The 16,197-nt window shown below is 40.0% G+C and overlaps 2 protein-coding genes across 2 annotated transcripts in view; one reads left to right on the top strand and one right to left on the bottom strand.

Moving 5' to 3' along the window:
* The window catches only part of LOC135700855 (dynein light chain 1, cytoplasmic), a 59,465-nt gene extending 50,404 nt beyond the window's left edge, over nucleotides 1-9,061 (top strand). Inside the window, exon 3 of the mRNA XM_065221512.1 lies at nucleotides 8,234-9,061. Within this exon, the coding sequence (XP_065077584.1) occupies nucleotides 8,234-8,395 (162 nt within the window). The 3' untranslated portion in view covers nucleotides 8,396-9,061. The remainder of the gene's footprint in view (nucleotides 1-8,233) is intronic.
* Nucleotides 9,062-11,160: 2,099 nt separating this feature from the next.
* Nucleotides 11,161-16,197, bottom strand: part of LOC135700852 (putative metabolite transport protein HI_1104) — a 50,289-nt gene continuing 45,252 nt past the window's right edge. The window contains exons 3-4 of the mRNA XM_065221510.1: nucleotides 12,011-12,912; nucleotides 11,161-11,942 (exon numbers count right to left, since the gene is read on the bottom strand). Coding sequence (XP_065077582.1) covers nucleotides 11,548-11,942; nucleotides 12,011-12,912 — 1,297 coding nt within the window. The 3' untranslated portion in view covers nucleotides 11,161-11,547. The remainder of the gene's footprint in view (nucleotides 11,943-12,010; nucleotides 12,913-16,197) is intronic.

Below are 16,197 nucleotides of genomic sequence, written 5' to 3'. Positions count from 1 at the left end.
TCGCAGGTGCAATGATTTGTTTGTAGACGGCCAGTTTGTTCACCCTTGAGAGGCGGGATCTGCGGCAAATCAGCGGATACAGACACCTAACCAAGGTAGAACACTTGACTACAGTTTTCTCTACATGCGAACGGAAGAGGAGCTTTTCATCGATCAACATCCCGAGATAGGTTACTTCGGCGGACCACTCAACCCTTGTGCCATCCATGATTACAGTACAAGATGGAGCCGGTTTCAGTTTGGGCGATTGCCGATGTAGGAACATGATCGCTTGTGTTTTGGAGGGATTGATTTTAATTTTCCACGTGGTGGCATAATCAGCAAAGGCGTTAAGGCATCGTTGAAGTTTGTTCGTTATTTCGCGAGGCATCCTTCCTTTGACGGCTATTGCGGTATCATCTGCGAACAGGAAAAACACGCAACCGTCTCCAAGGGGAGGAATGTCGGAAGTGTAAATGCTGTAAAGCAAGGGGCCCAGCAGACTGCCTTGCGGGACTCCTGCTGGGATGGAAAACGTGTCTGAAAGACAACCATTCAACGATACCTTAAACGACCTTTGCTGGAGGTAGCTACGGGTGATTTTAACCAGATGTAATGGAAAGTTTAAGTTACAAAGCTTGTATACAAGCCCATTGTGCCAGACATTATCAAACGCTTTCTCAACGTCTAACAAGGCCATGGCTGTGGACTTGGATACAGCTTTGTTACTTCGGATGTTATTCATCACCCGCACTATGAGCAGAGGCATGAGAGCAGCGCTGATTTATATCTTTTCAGGTTCAAGCAGAATGATGTGCAACCAAGTGGTATTCGTTTGTGATGACTGGGTTTGGGAAAAAAGCTAATTTCATGAAATCAGTGATAAAATTATCATTTGTACATTTTCAATAGTTTATTTACAGAAAAATTGGAAAAATCTTTATTTCAACAGGTTCGTAATGTAATATCCTATCTATATCCTATCTATAAATGACAAAGTTACAAGCGTTCAAAACCTAACACTCCTTCACCACACATATTTTTTTATTTGTACCCCAGTATAGTCGACAAAGACGTAGTTCTACGTCAAAAATCTTCGCAACAGTTTCGGATTCAGGATACATTCCATCCCGTGAGGGAAAACTTTTCATTTTTTATCCGGTGCTGGAAACTACCGAAAAAAAAAAACTCATTCTATCGTTCGGTCATGGTTCTCTACCACCAAAGTTGAACCGTTGAGAATACTGTGAAAAACGAGTGTCACACATCACTTCCTCTTCTTTTTGTTCGCATTTCAAGCTTATTGCTTAGCGCATTAGCCTATTGCGTGCTCTCAACTTAGTGTTCTAAATGCACTTCCACAGTTATTAATTGAGAGCTTTCGATGCCAATACCAATGCATGAATTTGTATATTGTGTGGCAAGCACAATGATACTCTATGCCCAGGGAAGTCGAGAAAATTTCCAACCCGAAAGATTCCATCGACCGGACCGAGAATCGAACCCGCGAGTGTCACACATTACCTAGGTACCTTTCAACACAATCGCAGAAAGGAGGACTAAAATACAACGTTCATGATGTTGATGCACTGCAGCAACATTCAACGTCTTCTTCTTTGTTACTACGTCCCAACTGGAAATTAAACGTCTGCCATAAAGTTTTTTTTAGCACTTTACAGTTAATTGAGAGCATTCCAAAATCGAACTCGCAACTTCCAGCTTAGGATATCGTGCCTTTACTGGCTAAATTAGAAGGGAGACTGATCTACATACGCCGGTGAATTGGGGTGCGAGTGTGTCACCTTATCCAAGTTTTGTGGCACCCATGACGTGAAAGCTTGGCCAGGGACACAACGAATGGTTCATTATGTGCTTGGAAGTTTCACATATCAGGCTTTTTTTTCGTTCGGGTGTGACAATATTTATCAGCGTGCACTGAGCATTTCAAATGAGTTTTCTTCTTCTGGCTTTTTTTTTACTCAGAGCGACACTTGATGAGCGTATATCAACTTCAAATTAACTCGAAATCTAAAACCTCGGAGGAAAATTTGATGATGATGATTATGACCGTTTGACAAATTTCCCCGGCGTTGTAAATGAAAAATTAAAATATAATTTTATCTAGGGGAATTTACGTATTCTCGTCAATCTAAGCAGCGTCCGAACTTCTATTAGCGATTTCTCAACGTCACACACATACATGACAGGTTTGTTTGTTGACATTTATCTGCTGCTTGCTTTTCTACCAATTCCAATCGGCAGAATTGATCAAAACGGGTTGAACATGTTTTTACAACGCTCCAAACTTCTCAGGTGAGTGTGACTATTGTCGTCACTCTCTTTTTCTTCGGCACCCTTTCCATTTGAACTGCGTGTTAACCAGCTGTTCTATTATCGGCAACTCGAAATCAGCCTATTTTGTAGTGTGTATTTTTTCATTTAAAGAAAAATATGGCAGAACAGGATTGCACAGTCATAAAAATGTAATCAGATTGAAGCTGAAAAGGTAAGGAATCGGCTTAATACATTCAGCGAAGAGTTTTGATGGGAAAATACAGTGAAATTAACGTTTCAATTTCGGTTGCCGAAAACAGTCAATGGGTGCCGAAGCCATAATTTACCCTAGTTAACCTTATTCAACCAACAAAAAAGTTAAAATAGCATTTTTCTCGATTTCGTGTTTTAGGCACATTAGCCAATTTCTCATTTATGGGCAGTATAATAAGTACACCACCCTAACTGTAATAAGATTCAATTTATGATGCAGTACGATGCAAACATTTCTTTCTAATCGATATACCTTATATGCGCTGTATACTTAATCTGTAGCAATTAACCATTAAATACATGTATATTGTTATATGAATTATGGTTGCCGGCGCCGGTGGTGTAGTGGTAAGCGTGACTGCTTTCTCACCCCAATGCGTCTGGGTTCAATCCCAGCCGAGGTCGGTGGGATTTTTCTGAGGCATAAAAATCTCTGGTCACGTCTTCCTTCGGAAGGGAAGTAAAGCCGTTGGTCCCGGCCCATATGTGTGTTTGAATGGGTGCGATATCCTACGCAGGTGTGGAAGCTGCCTTCCTGCACATTCGATTGCCGTCAATGGATGGCAATCGATGTCCGTCGGTGATTGGCACTAGATTGCGGAACAGAGACCGACGTTAAATAAAGGAAAAAAGAAGATATGAATTATGGTTGTCTGGGCTGTCCATAATTCTATCATTTCGCACCGCCAATGCGCAGATGAACTTCCTGTATGCGCTATATCTCGCGTTCCCAGCCAGAGTTAGTAATGGTCAGTTTGGTCAGTGACGTTTGACGAAAACCAAAAATAAATTGTCGCGGTACAAAAACCATCATTTCCATACATCCTTCGTCACTGACGAAGAGAAGCCGCCAATAATCCCTTTGAACAAATCCTATCGCATCTTTTACCTTCACTCCTCTTTTTTTCTATCATGCATGGACATGGATGGACATGAATACTCTCCGAGTAACCGACAGATCTGAGAGAGAGATAACGTACTGAGCTAGTTTTTTTTTCACGACTTAAATGAAAGAGGACTGTCTTCATACGAAATTTGTAATGCGCTGCTTGGAGTGCGACGCAAATAGTAATACCATATTTTTCATCACTGACTTTGCTCTCTCTACGTTGATGCTGGACAGCCCTGTTCCCAGCCTTTTAAGAAGTTGCTATCTTATAGCGAATTCGTTTATTATTCAGTTCCAACCTGGATCGGGTATCAAGATTGGGTCTGCTTGTTTTCTGACAAACTTCAGTTTGCTCGTTTGTTTTTAAAACCTAGCTCAGGTTGAGGTTCACACTGACACTGACAATTCTCAAAATATTTGAATTCTGTTTTTTATTTTGTTGATTAATTATATTTTCAGGTCTTAAAAGTCCATGATTGTGTATATTATTTTAAATCGAATTGAAAAAAGTCCTAAAATTTCCCAACAATGTTAATGTCTGGGATCTCGAAGTTTGAGCCCCAGAATTATGGAACCTATTCTTGTGAATGTATTTATATAGCCATTCCATAGCAAAACGATATAGTGGTTCTCAGAATTTCGTTTCGTGTTTTTTTTTGTGGCTTATGGTTTTATAGAATGATTCCTGATCAAACTGAAATCTTGAACAAATCTTTTAAGGACTTTTAGGTGATTTCTGATCATCTGAATGTCTTTGATATAATTTTTGGGCAACTTACTATTTGAGAGAATACATGTGAGAAATTATTGTGTATGATCACTTGGAGTTATTTGAAATAATTTCCTAGCAACTTGTTATTTGAGAGAATATCTGCGAGATGTGATTTGAATTAATTGAACTTTGTCTAAGATAGTAAATCGATTTGACCTCTGGGCAAAAAGTATTATTATTTAACGTTTGGTCAAGTGCATACCTAAAGGGTGTCCCACATAAAATTGCATCACGGAAAAAAAAACGCTGTAGAAAATTACCCATTGGGTATTTTATCTTGAAAATTTGGGTAGATGTAGTTTAGAGTGTATTGTTTACACTGTATTTTTTTATCGCTGTCAGTTTTTCGAAAGGTTGGAAAAAATGGGGTCACCCGAAAAGCAACGTTGCGAATTAATTTTGCGCAAGCACCTGAAAAATCCTCAACTCTCTCATCGAGACATCGGAAAACAATTCGGAATCGTGCAGTGATTAAACGTTACTACGAAACTCTGAGCACCGAACGGAAGGAGAAATGCGGTCAGAATGGATGTTCTATTAGTGATCAGGATCACAAGCGTGTCGTTAAAGTGTTTAAGCGGAATCCCAATACTTCGGTCAGAGATGTGGCCAAAAAGGTGAATCTGTCCAAGTCTTTCGTGCAGAGAGCCAAGGACTGGGAGTATACGTATACGTACAAAGTGCCGAAGACTCCAAATCGTGACGTCAAGGCGGACTTCCGGCAGCTTCCAGGGCTACTGTTCTTCACCGCCCAGCACAAGTTTGATGTTCCGGAGGAAGTAAGGAAGCATAAACTTTCAACGTTTGCCAAGAAATACATGATTTGGCAAGTGATCTGCTCATGTGGCAAACGGAGTACGCCGTTCGTGACTACCGGGACTGTAAACGGGGAGATCTACCTCAAGGAGTGTCTACAGAAGCGTCTGTTTCCTCTGTTGAAGCAACACGAGGGCCCTACGATCTTCTGGCCGGATCTAGCTTCGTGCCACTATTCAAATGTTGTCCTGGAGTGGTACGAAGCCAACGGGGTCACTTTCGTACCCAAGGAAATGAACCCCCCCCCCCCCCCACCCCTAAAGTAGCGGAACTAAGGCCCATCGAGAAATACTGGGCTATTATGAAGCCGGCACTATGGAAGCATCCCAAGGAGGTCAAATCTGAGGAAGACATGAAGAAAAAGTGGGTTTCCGTACAGAAGAAGCTGTAGCCAGATGTTGTACAGAACCTAATGAGTGGAGTTAAACGTAAGGTGCGAGCGTACGGTTATGGTATTGAAATAAATATGCCAAAATGGGTTATATTTTATTGTCTGAAAGTTTGAAAAGGATCGGTAAACAAGGTAATTGCTTCGGTTCGAGACGTGTCTAAAAAAGTGGGATCTTCGAAGAGTAACGTCCAGCCGGCCAAGGCAAGAATGGGTCTAAAGACGTATAAGAAGCAGAAGAAGCCAAAGCGGAGTGAAAAACAAGCCGCATCCGTCAAACCGAGGGCTCGGAAGTTATACGACCAATTGCTGTGTGGTGGACGAAGAATCATACATTAAATTTGATTACAAAACACTTCCTGATGATCAGTACTACACCGTTCTTCAGGGCAATCATCAACAGACGACGCGGATAAGTCGATTTTTCACCGAAAAATTCGGTAAAAAGGCTATGGTTTGGCAAGCCATTTGTGAGTGTGGTATGCTTTCCAAATCGTTTGAGACAACGGATACAATGACATTTGATGTTTACGTGCGTGAGTGTTAAAACAAGCGTCTGTTACCCATGATCCGCAAACATGATGCCTCAGTACTTTTTTTTAGGCCGGATTTGGCGTCGGTTCATTACTTCAAGGACACGGTAGCCTGGTATAAAGCCAACAAGGTCCAATTCGTACCCAAGGAGATGAATCCGCCAAACTGTCCCCAAAATCAAAATCTATTTGGGCCCTGACCAAAGCTTCCCTAATAAAAATTGTATGGTTAATTTGCTTAACGACGTGTTCTGGGTATCATCCAAACCATTTGTGGAATAGTTCAATGATTTGGGTTGTCGTTCGTTTATGGTTATTTTTTATTAGGGTTTTTTGCGGAAACATGTAAAGGTAGCGGATTCCATTACAAAGTTTGTGTGCTGAAGCTAATGAGTGAGTTCAAAAATTCGCTCCTTGGCTTACGACTGTAAGTCAAACAGTAAGAGAATACTATAGAGAACATGAATACGAAATAAAAATCGAATTTTCTGTGAACAGAGTAACGTTATCGTTTTTTTTTTTAATCGTGCCCAGACATTCTGGGACACCCTATATAGTCCCTTCTATGTCCGAGGTTTGGTCAACAATGAGCTATTTTTAATTTTTGAAAGTATCTGAACAGATTTCCTCCATTTCCCAGACATTTTCTCACACAAACTTTAGAGCTCTCCTGCAAATCCATTGCACAGTCAGTTTCTAACCAAACGAGTTCAAATTTTGGGAGGCTAATTAGCACCCAATTTGGAACCGTCTGTGCACTATGAAGTGATTTCTTTTTTAATTTTGCATCAGTCTAATGCACAGCCAGAACAAACAAGGAAAGCTAAAAAGTGGCTATTTCTACGGAAATATTTTACTAGCCTGAAACGTTTGCATTTTCCCCGTTGTTGCAAGGAAACTATGTTGGGCAACTTTTCATCCTGCAACTAGACTATAGCTACACGTTTCGAAAATACCTTGTCTCCTCGATAGGAGGAAAAGCTCTACGCGATCCTTGGCAAATCATGACTCGGGCGATGATAGACTGCGCACAACTTTTAGTCATTATTTGCTCTAGACCCGGCAGCTGCATCGACGACGACGTGCGGAAAAATAGTTTGCAATGTTTTCCCAGCCACAGCACCACTAACAGTCATAACTTATACAATCATGACGACGCGTTCTCCGCTTCTATTGTCACACCCAGACCCGTTGCGTTGTGGATGAGCAGTGCTTTCACTACTAGCCAGGACCAACTTTTTGTCACCAGTAAGATCGTCCGTCGCGTGGGGAGGGACAAACTGTAATTTAAAATACGAATTCCTGCTCACACAACAGCAGGAAGCTTCCTAAACACGGCAAAACTGCTCGAGTCAAATTTCGATTTAGCTGCTTGTCAAAGGCACCATCACCGTTCACTATCCCGGAAACTTCCGCATTCTCTGGAAGCTATTAATTTTGCTGTTTGGCTGCGGATGTTATTTCCGCGACGATGTGCCAACGCAAGTTAGACACGAACGAATGGAAAGCTACTATCTCTTGGGAAAGCAAATCACAGTAAAAGAATATTCGAACTGCTGGGCCCGGTGGTGAGTGAGATGTTTAAGGTGAATTGGACGTTTATTCAGGATGGCCTTCCTTCCGCGCACAATTTGTTCTTCTCTGTTTCTGGTAATTTGCTCCTTTTTATAGAGCGGTGTCAATTTGCGAAACAGTGCATAATTTCGGCGTCATCGTCCGTCCTCCTCACGAGATGAAGATGGCAAGAAAATTGTGCAAATTGTTTCTCTTCCGGGAAGAAGCCGACAGGATGATTTATACGCTTTTGATTTTGCGCAATGATAATGGGAAATTATGTTTCTTTCATTTCCGAAAATAGCAGGGGGTCAAGGTGCTATAGTACAATTTACTGGCAATCGCTGTGTTACTTGTTTCCAGTTTTTTTTTACTTAGAAAAATGTGACAACAGAGATATTTTTGTGGATTTAATTTTCGTTTATTCTGTTATCGTTAAATAAAGAAGTACCTTCCGATAGCTAAGCATGGTACCTACAGCTTCGTATTTTGTGCGATCGAGGATCTACTGTCCCACATGAGCGATGATTCTTCTAAGGTGACCAACTGCTCAATTTTCTCCTAATCAGAAGTAATGAAACATTGATGATTCAACTCTTATACTTTGTGCATCGCCCTCAAAAAGGGAACCTTTTTATTGTAGAACACAAGGCTATTCTTTTCATACAATTTCGATGGTGATCCATTTCTCTGAACTAGCATTACTTGCAACAACGGAAGCATTAATTAATTTATTTCCTATCTCTCCTTCCCAGGACATTGCCGCGTACATCAAGAAAGAGTTCGACAAAAAGTACAACCCCACCTGGCACTGCATCGTCGGCCGAAACTTTGGCTCATATGTCACGCACGAAACGCGCCACTTTATCTACTTTTATCTGGGACAGGTCGCCATCCTTTTATTTAAGAGCGGTTAAGTTGCCAGCAGCTTTAGCAACCAAGCCAGCAGCCGAACAGCAGTCAAAAAGCAGCAGAGAGCGCGTGTTGTGTGGGGTGTATACTGAAAGATGAAGAGAAAGAGCAGAAGCAGCAGTAGCAGCAGCATAGCAGGAAACACATTCTATTTACTATTACTTCTACTATTAATAAATTACAATTATAACATTGCCCAACCAAACACAACAATTACAACAAGTCCGGATGGCGGGGGAAGCAGCTGAGACCGAGAACGCGACTTTGTGATATCCGAGCTGTGATGGCTATGGGAGGAAAACGAGAGAGCGAGCGTGGTCTCCTGGCGGCTGAACCGAGAAATAGAACAAATCCAAGAAGAAGAATAAAAATAAAACAGTGGCAGCAAACTAGAATACTTTTTGAGCAAGAGACGTTCGATTCTTATAGCTATTAAAAGTAAAAACTTTCCGGAACATATATAGAAGAAGAACAAATCAATGAAGACGCAAAATCATTTTTCGAAGCAGAAGAGCGTATATAGATGAAAGGATAGTAGATAAATTGATGATTTGATTCCATGGAAATTTTGATTGAAGCATTATTATTACACTAACCTATTTGGATTTATCTTGATTAGAGCAAATTTATTGAAATTTGTTTTGTTTGTAACGGTACCTACAAATTAAAAACGATGCGTTGAAACGAGTTTGTTTCTTTTTGATCCTACGTGTATTATTGTAATGGATATGATCTTAAGTTTTCTCATGGGAAACAATGAAAAAATAAAATAAATTACGATAGATAAAAAAAAACCTTAAAAGATACGAATTGCTGTTTCATTTACCATCATAGTTGATGAGCTTACTTCGGAAGTTTTAAGTCGCTCCTGTTGCTTCTCATCATTGGGATTACACCTTGTTGGTCCTTGCTGTCATGCGAAATCCTAATTAATCTCCCCCTGTCTTTGTTTTCGTTCATTCAATCCACTCGCTGTTGAAGACCAATCTATCGAATGACGAAAAACCGCCTTCCTTTTTCAAACACCTTTTTCCGGTGGTGAGTATGTGTTCTCTCGTCCTCGAACTCTAGGAGGAACAAGCATCCTGTTACACTGTCCAATGTATGTACGTGTGTACTCCCGTTAGTATAGTAATACAAAAAAAGAGAAGAAAAACGGAAAATAAACTAAAGTGAAAATCAAATTTACTCTGATATATTTGATAGATCACTGTCCAGAAGCGACCAGTTCGTTCGTCACTAGATTTAGTAGTCTACTGCATACAAACATACACAGACATAAACACAGATTGCAGAATTCACGAAGCGTTTAGAGGCAAATTTAACCGTGAGTGAAGTTTACCGAGCAGATTTTTTTGTTATATAACGTTTAAGTTGATTCCACCTCTAAAAGTCCTCGAGAAAACCAGTCAAAGTTATGCTTACTAGAGAGAAGAAAGCACTTGAAAGAAATTTTGCACAGATGGTTCCATAGAATACGGATTAAAATAAAACTTACGGTAAACGCACCAATGGTGGAGATACGTTAGCACAATATATTACTATAATAGTGGCTTATGGCACATTGCACTAACCTCCACTATTGGTGCGTTTACCCTACTTACACGAAATGCATTGTTGGAACACCCTAGGAGTAGGAGAATACGGATTGCACATTATTGCCGAAGTTCAAAACAAACGAGTAACTTAGATCGCAGTCACACACGCAAAATACAAAAAAGAAGAAAAACAAAATAAATCAAGTGAAATCAACCAAAAACGCAGATTTAAATTTACCAAGTCGAATCAATTTATGTACTTCTCATTATTAGCTATATTATATGAATGGAATGAATATTACAGTATTTTTGTGTAAAAGAAAACAAATGCAGACACATGAGAAGAAAAAAAAAACATGCCCAAACAGTCATTGAAGAATAGAAGCTATTAAATGCAAAATGAATCGTATGAATAAAAAAAAAGAGATGAGAAAAAAAAAACAACAGGAAAACACATTTCGAACCAAATGGACTATGGAACTATCGGGATTGTTTTAATTATCCGTTTTTCCCTAAGATGTTAATTGGTTGACTTCCAGTTTTCCGCTTTTATCTTAACTTTCATAGTCGTTTTCTTCTTCATGGCTTCTGACGCTTCTTAAGCGAACCCCACACGTATCAATATATTGACGCCAAGGGGTATCATTGACAATAACATTGATGATGTGAATACAGAAATATTGTCAATATCAATGTACTGACGCCATTGACAATAAAAGCAATCGTGAGTGTTTTTACCTTTTCTTTTGATGTATTCTATTATGGGCAATAAATGACGAAGCATTTTAGATTGACCATGTAGAAAATTACGCTACAAGGCGTTGGGGTTAATTGTTTGTCTACGTTGAATGTAGCATCACCTCCCTTATGTAGCGTATTTATCTACATGGCTGGCCACCCTACAATCTTCCCTAAGTAGAGGAATCGCAGTGTCCGATACTCTATTTTGAAGTCTGTGAAAGGGATTTCTAGATGTGTTGACTACACTTTATTATGTTAAATCTCACGAAAATCAGTTTATGAGTATTTCCCGATAGATGTCGATACAAAGGACAGCTGTGACATGTGATGGGAAATGAATGCAAAAGCTTTACTATATGATTAATTTATTCAAATTTCTCACAGTTGTTGGAGTTACAAATACAAATCGATAAAAGGCACTGCAGACCAGGACATTGACTTGAGTGAGTAGTTGAGGAACTTGTCATCGGTAAAGAAAACTTTCACACCTGTTTAATGATGCTTTATTGTGCCATTTCGTTTCATTATTTAAAACACGTATGAAGGTATAAGTTATCACTTCCATAAATACAAAATCAACTACTCGTAGATTGGCATTTAGCACTGTTGCCTTTGCACAGGTTGTCGGTTCACAATAACCTTCAGAGGTACGGTTTTTTCAGAGGTACTGAGAACACTAAATTTCTATAAGCAAAGGTGGAATATGAGATTCTTCTCCTCAGTTCAGGAAAAAGCTCCGTCACATTTCATGCTCTTTCAATATAACATGATCCATGATTCCTGCTCCGTAGATTCATTGTGTCGTCCTTTGAATATTCTAACTTAGAAACTAAAATAAAATCCTATCTATAGTTCGCTCCGTACGAACTCGTCCCCTTCTACAGTCTACTGCTCTCGGATGGCCTCACGTTCACGATGTTGTGTCCGTTGGTTTTGGGTCCACCGTTGATGAAATCATCCGGTTGGAAGGTATTGTTCTCGTGGCCCATCTCGACCTGATTCCGGTGCTCTTCGGTCACTGGTTCTGGCTTTGGTCCGTCCATGAAGAACATCGTAATGAAGAACAACAAACTACTGATAGCGTAGAATCCAGCGTAGAAGAACATAACCGAGCCTCGGTAGCCTAGCGCCTTAGCCAGCGGGTCAACCAGAATGGGCAGATTACCGCCGATGTTGTTCATCACAAACAGGAACACTCCGATGGTCGTCGAACGGACTTGCAGTGGGACGATTTCAACTAGCACGGCAAACACAATTCCAAACCACATTTCGGCTGAAAAAAATCAAAGTAAAATATAAGTCTATGGATTCCCATATAGTTGTCACTCATAGCTAACTCACCGAAGAAGTAACTGATTCCGAGCGTGATCATCGCCCAAAGTGGTTCAAAGTAGACGGATCCGAATGCGAACGGAGTAGCAATCAGCTGGCTAATGGCCAAACAGGCAACACGTGACCGAATTCCCATCTTGGCCACAACTTTGTCCGAAACGATTCCACCAATCACCACACCGACGCTTCCGATTCCGATCGTCACGGCAAACAACCACCAACCGAGGTCCACATCCGGGAAGTAGATATTGTAGTACAAATCGGCATTGTACGCAAAGGTCATTCCACCACAGTGCCGAATCGAGGCAGCAATCACCAACAGAATAACACGTGGCTGCATCAGTGCCTTCATAAGCGAAACCTTTCCCTTACCGGACGCTTCTTCTCCGATGCTTTGTCGTTCCGGTTCCTTGAGAGTAGTTCCAGTCAGCACTGCCATTATTAGTGCCAATACACCGGTACCGTAATAGCACACGCGCCAACCTAGTCCTCCAAGATTCAGTTTGGTAATGTATCGTCCAACGGGGAACGCAATTCCGTATCCACCGTAGATTCCCCAGTTGAAGATGGCCATCACAAGAGCTCGTTTGCTTTCCGGGAAGATATCGGACATGATACCGGTGGCCAATGGGTTACATCCGGCTTCGCCAGCGGCCATCAACATACGCAGCAGAATCAACTGCCAGTATTTCTTAACGGTTCCTTGCAAAACGATGGCGACGGCAAAGACCAGTGTACACACGGTCAGCATCCGGACACGGTTGAATCGATCCGCTGCGAATCCCAGCACCACACCCATAACGGTGAAGACGGCAATGAAGCTCGGCCCGGCCAACAGTTGGTACTCGAGACCCAGTCCATTGTAGTTCCACTCGCAGTAGACGGTTCCATTGATATGCTGTCCGTGGCATCTGGAATTAGAATGGAATTTAAATGTAAATCAGTTCGATGCGAACAGCAGTATAGAATGGTAGTTGCGAGAGCTTTTATCAAGGGTGCCAGATCTATTTTTCTCTAATTTGTTGATTGTATAGGCTTGTATTATATTTATACTGTTCCAAATTTTTATTCGAAACGCGTATGATTTTAGGTATGATATTTTTGGATTCTTATGCATTTTGCCCAAGCACTGATGATTATGTACACAAGAATCCAGACTTGGAGAAAAACACAAGTGCACAGTAAATTTAAAGAACTTTTAAGGTAACTACCAAAGCACACCAAAGCATGGTCCATTTAAAAACACAAACGAAGTGACAGACGACTAACTGGCGAAGAAATCCATTTAAATAATGTGGTTCACTGTAATAGAATTTTCTTGGAAACTTGTGCCATCATCCACCAGATGGGTTAGTTTTTTTGTTTTGATTTGAACAAAGTTGATTTTGTGTACAATGATTCTTTGACAGTGTTCAAAGAGTGCGTATCATTTTGTCATTTTTTATGCATTTCAGTTTTGAATAGAGTGAAAGAGATAGAACCAAAACATTCTAATACATTTGGTGAAAATGCTAGTACAATCCAGTAGTAGTGGTGTTGCCATGTGGTACACTGAAAAATTGAAATAGCAGGTTAGTCACCAAAGTTTTCGAGCCGCTCCGTCTGTCACTTCGTTTGTGTTTAAAAAGAAAACAAGATAACATTTTCGATTATTACAGCTTGTTATTTTAGGGGACGTATTTGGAAACTTTTGACACGTGTACACATTAGCAATAAGAAACTGTCTCGAGTTAATTAAATTGGGTTCTCTAGACCAGAGACGATGTTTCATAAGAGTCGCGCGAAGACTGAAGCCAAAAGTTCGAATCGAACCGTCAAACGCGGTTCAATCGAGTAATGAAATAAGCACGAGCGCTTCACGAGGAAAGCGTGAGGAGTATTGAGATGGCGGTTGATATTTAATTTTTGAGATTTAAATAATTATCTAGATAATTATAATTGAGTTTGCGTATGAAAAGTTCAATTGGATACTATTTGACTTTTGGAATACAAATACAAGTAAAATCTTTTGAGATTATTTTTTTATATTTACATCAATGTCAAAAAGCAAATATTTTAAAAAAAATACAAAGCTGCTGATCGACTGTCATGTTTTTAATCACTGGATTTATATGGCTGATGAATACCAAGTTAAAACATTTTGAACCTATCATCTAGTTTTATGTGAACATCATTACAGTCTTCAAAAATAGAGATTTGCAATAGCACCATCAAGGTAGCTAACTGGGCTGGAATATTATTGTTATTCACCAGCTGTATTCTCGTTATGTTCTCACGAAATATGCGTTCTAGTGCAACAAAAAACATACCTACACTGTTAGGCTACACACCGGTAATGTTGACCAAAGGGATTTCTCGATTACTTTTTAAAGGGATGTATCTGCTTTTGTAAACAATGCATTTAATCGTCAGTTTAGCGGCGCCGGTGGTGTTGGGGTAAGCGTGATTACCTCTCACCCCAGCAGGCCTGGGTTCAATCCCAGTCAACATCTCTGATAAAGCCGTTGGTCCCCGGTTCATGAGTTGATGGGTTGATAGGTAGAGTCCAGGTGTGGGAGCTGCCTTCCTGGCGTCGGTAGCATTGGTGCTCAGCACGGAAAACAAGATCGACGGAAAAAAACCAAGGGAATCGTCAGTTTAGCGTAACTGGTAGCTCACCCACGCATACTAACACCACTATCAAGCAAAATCGACGAGCAAATGCATTGTTTTCAGAAGCAGATACGTCCATTCGAATAAGAAATAGAGATTTCATTCATACAGGGTAGGAAGCATGAGTTGCAGATTGCATAATTTTGCGCAACGCTTTGTAAAATATCCCCTCCAATGTACACAGAAAAAATGTTGTTGAAAATTAACATCCAAGCAGCTGCATAGAGGTCCTTCCGCTGGTTGTGTAATATTTTGTTGTACGATGTACATCGGTTTTGCCAACAAAATTACATCGATTGATGTAATATTGTATCTGCTTTTTGCTATTACATCATTATTTCATACATCAGCTTGAATTACGTTGATTGATATTACATTTATTTTTGCTGTGTAGTATATTTGGTTTCACTCAGTATTGTCAAACATTGATTATTCCGTTTGAATATCGATACTACCGAAACGATTAAAAAGATATTCGCTCAAATTGAAAGTCACTCGAAGTAAACACAAAATTGCGGGTTGCCAAACCTTGCAGACAAAATAACTTTGATGGCCGTGCAACCAAATTTACTTTTATTCTCTCCGTGCGTCTCTTGTAAAACATTGCCTCTGGCTACAGCAATATCAAATGCACAGAGGAATGTTAATCTAGCCAAGTTATTAACAAAAGAGAAAATCGATTAAAAGAATCGATCATCGCAGTTAGGCCGCGGCCAGAGTAGACGCGACACGCGACCAATTCAAAAGAATTTTATTATTTATTACTCTGGCCGCGGCCTTATCTATCTGAACGCTAGAAATGAATGCTTCCGCGCATTAGGGTGGGTCAAGTTTGTATAGTGGATCACAATTTTATGCTCCCACTGCTCTTTCGATCTGTAATAAGATTCCCAACAACAGTGCAAAATTGGAACGAATTTTGTTATGATTTGGATTTGCATGAGAACTTAAACGTGTGTATGGGAATCGGAACGAAACTATTCATTTGCACCCCAAAATAAAAAAAAAACTGTGATTTTTTACTAAACCTTACACATAGATTGGAAAAATTATACAAAACAACTTTATCGAAGACCGCAATTCAATATGAGCTTGTACGCATTCACGGAGAACTTGAACTAAAATAATCTGAGAGGGTGCCAGCCCCATATACGGTTTGAGATGAAATTCGTCTATTGTAGCTTTTGAACTAAACTATCATACCAAGCGTATTGATTCGTTCACGTCGGAATTATTGATATATATGATGTTTTCTGCTCTATAGGACGGAAATAGACGCATATGTCAAAGTAGTCCTACCATATAACCCAAGAGATTCAAGCAAAGATGAAAAATCATAAATATTCTTTAATTCTGATTAAAGAATGGGTTATGGGTTATTATTAATTCTGATTAAAGAATGGGTTATTCCGCGCGCTTAACGCGATAGTTAAGTCTTTCTATATAAACTTGGGAAGAAGAAAAAAGTAACCATCAAATGTATCATTTGATAGATTTTTTATCGTATTTTCTATAAAAAATTGTAATAATCAGTACCAAAATTT

The sequence above is a fragment of the Ochlerotatus camptorhynchus genome, unplaced genomic scaffold, assembly GCF_037179485.1.
Source record: "Ochlerotatus camptorhynchus isolate MF236.1 unplaced genomic scaffold, CSIRO-AGI_Acam_v1.1 ptg000143l, whole genome shotgun sequence".
In the NCBI taxonomy this organism is placed as follows: Eukaryota; Metazoa; Arthropoda; class Insecta; order Diptera; family Culicidae; genus Ochlerotatus; species Ochlerotatus camptorhynchus.
This window is presented reverse-complemented; position numbering and strand designations above follow the sequence as displayed.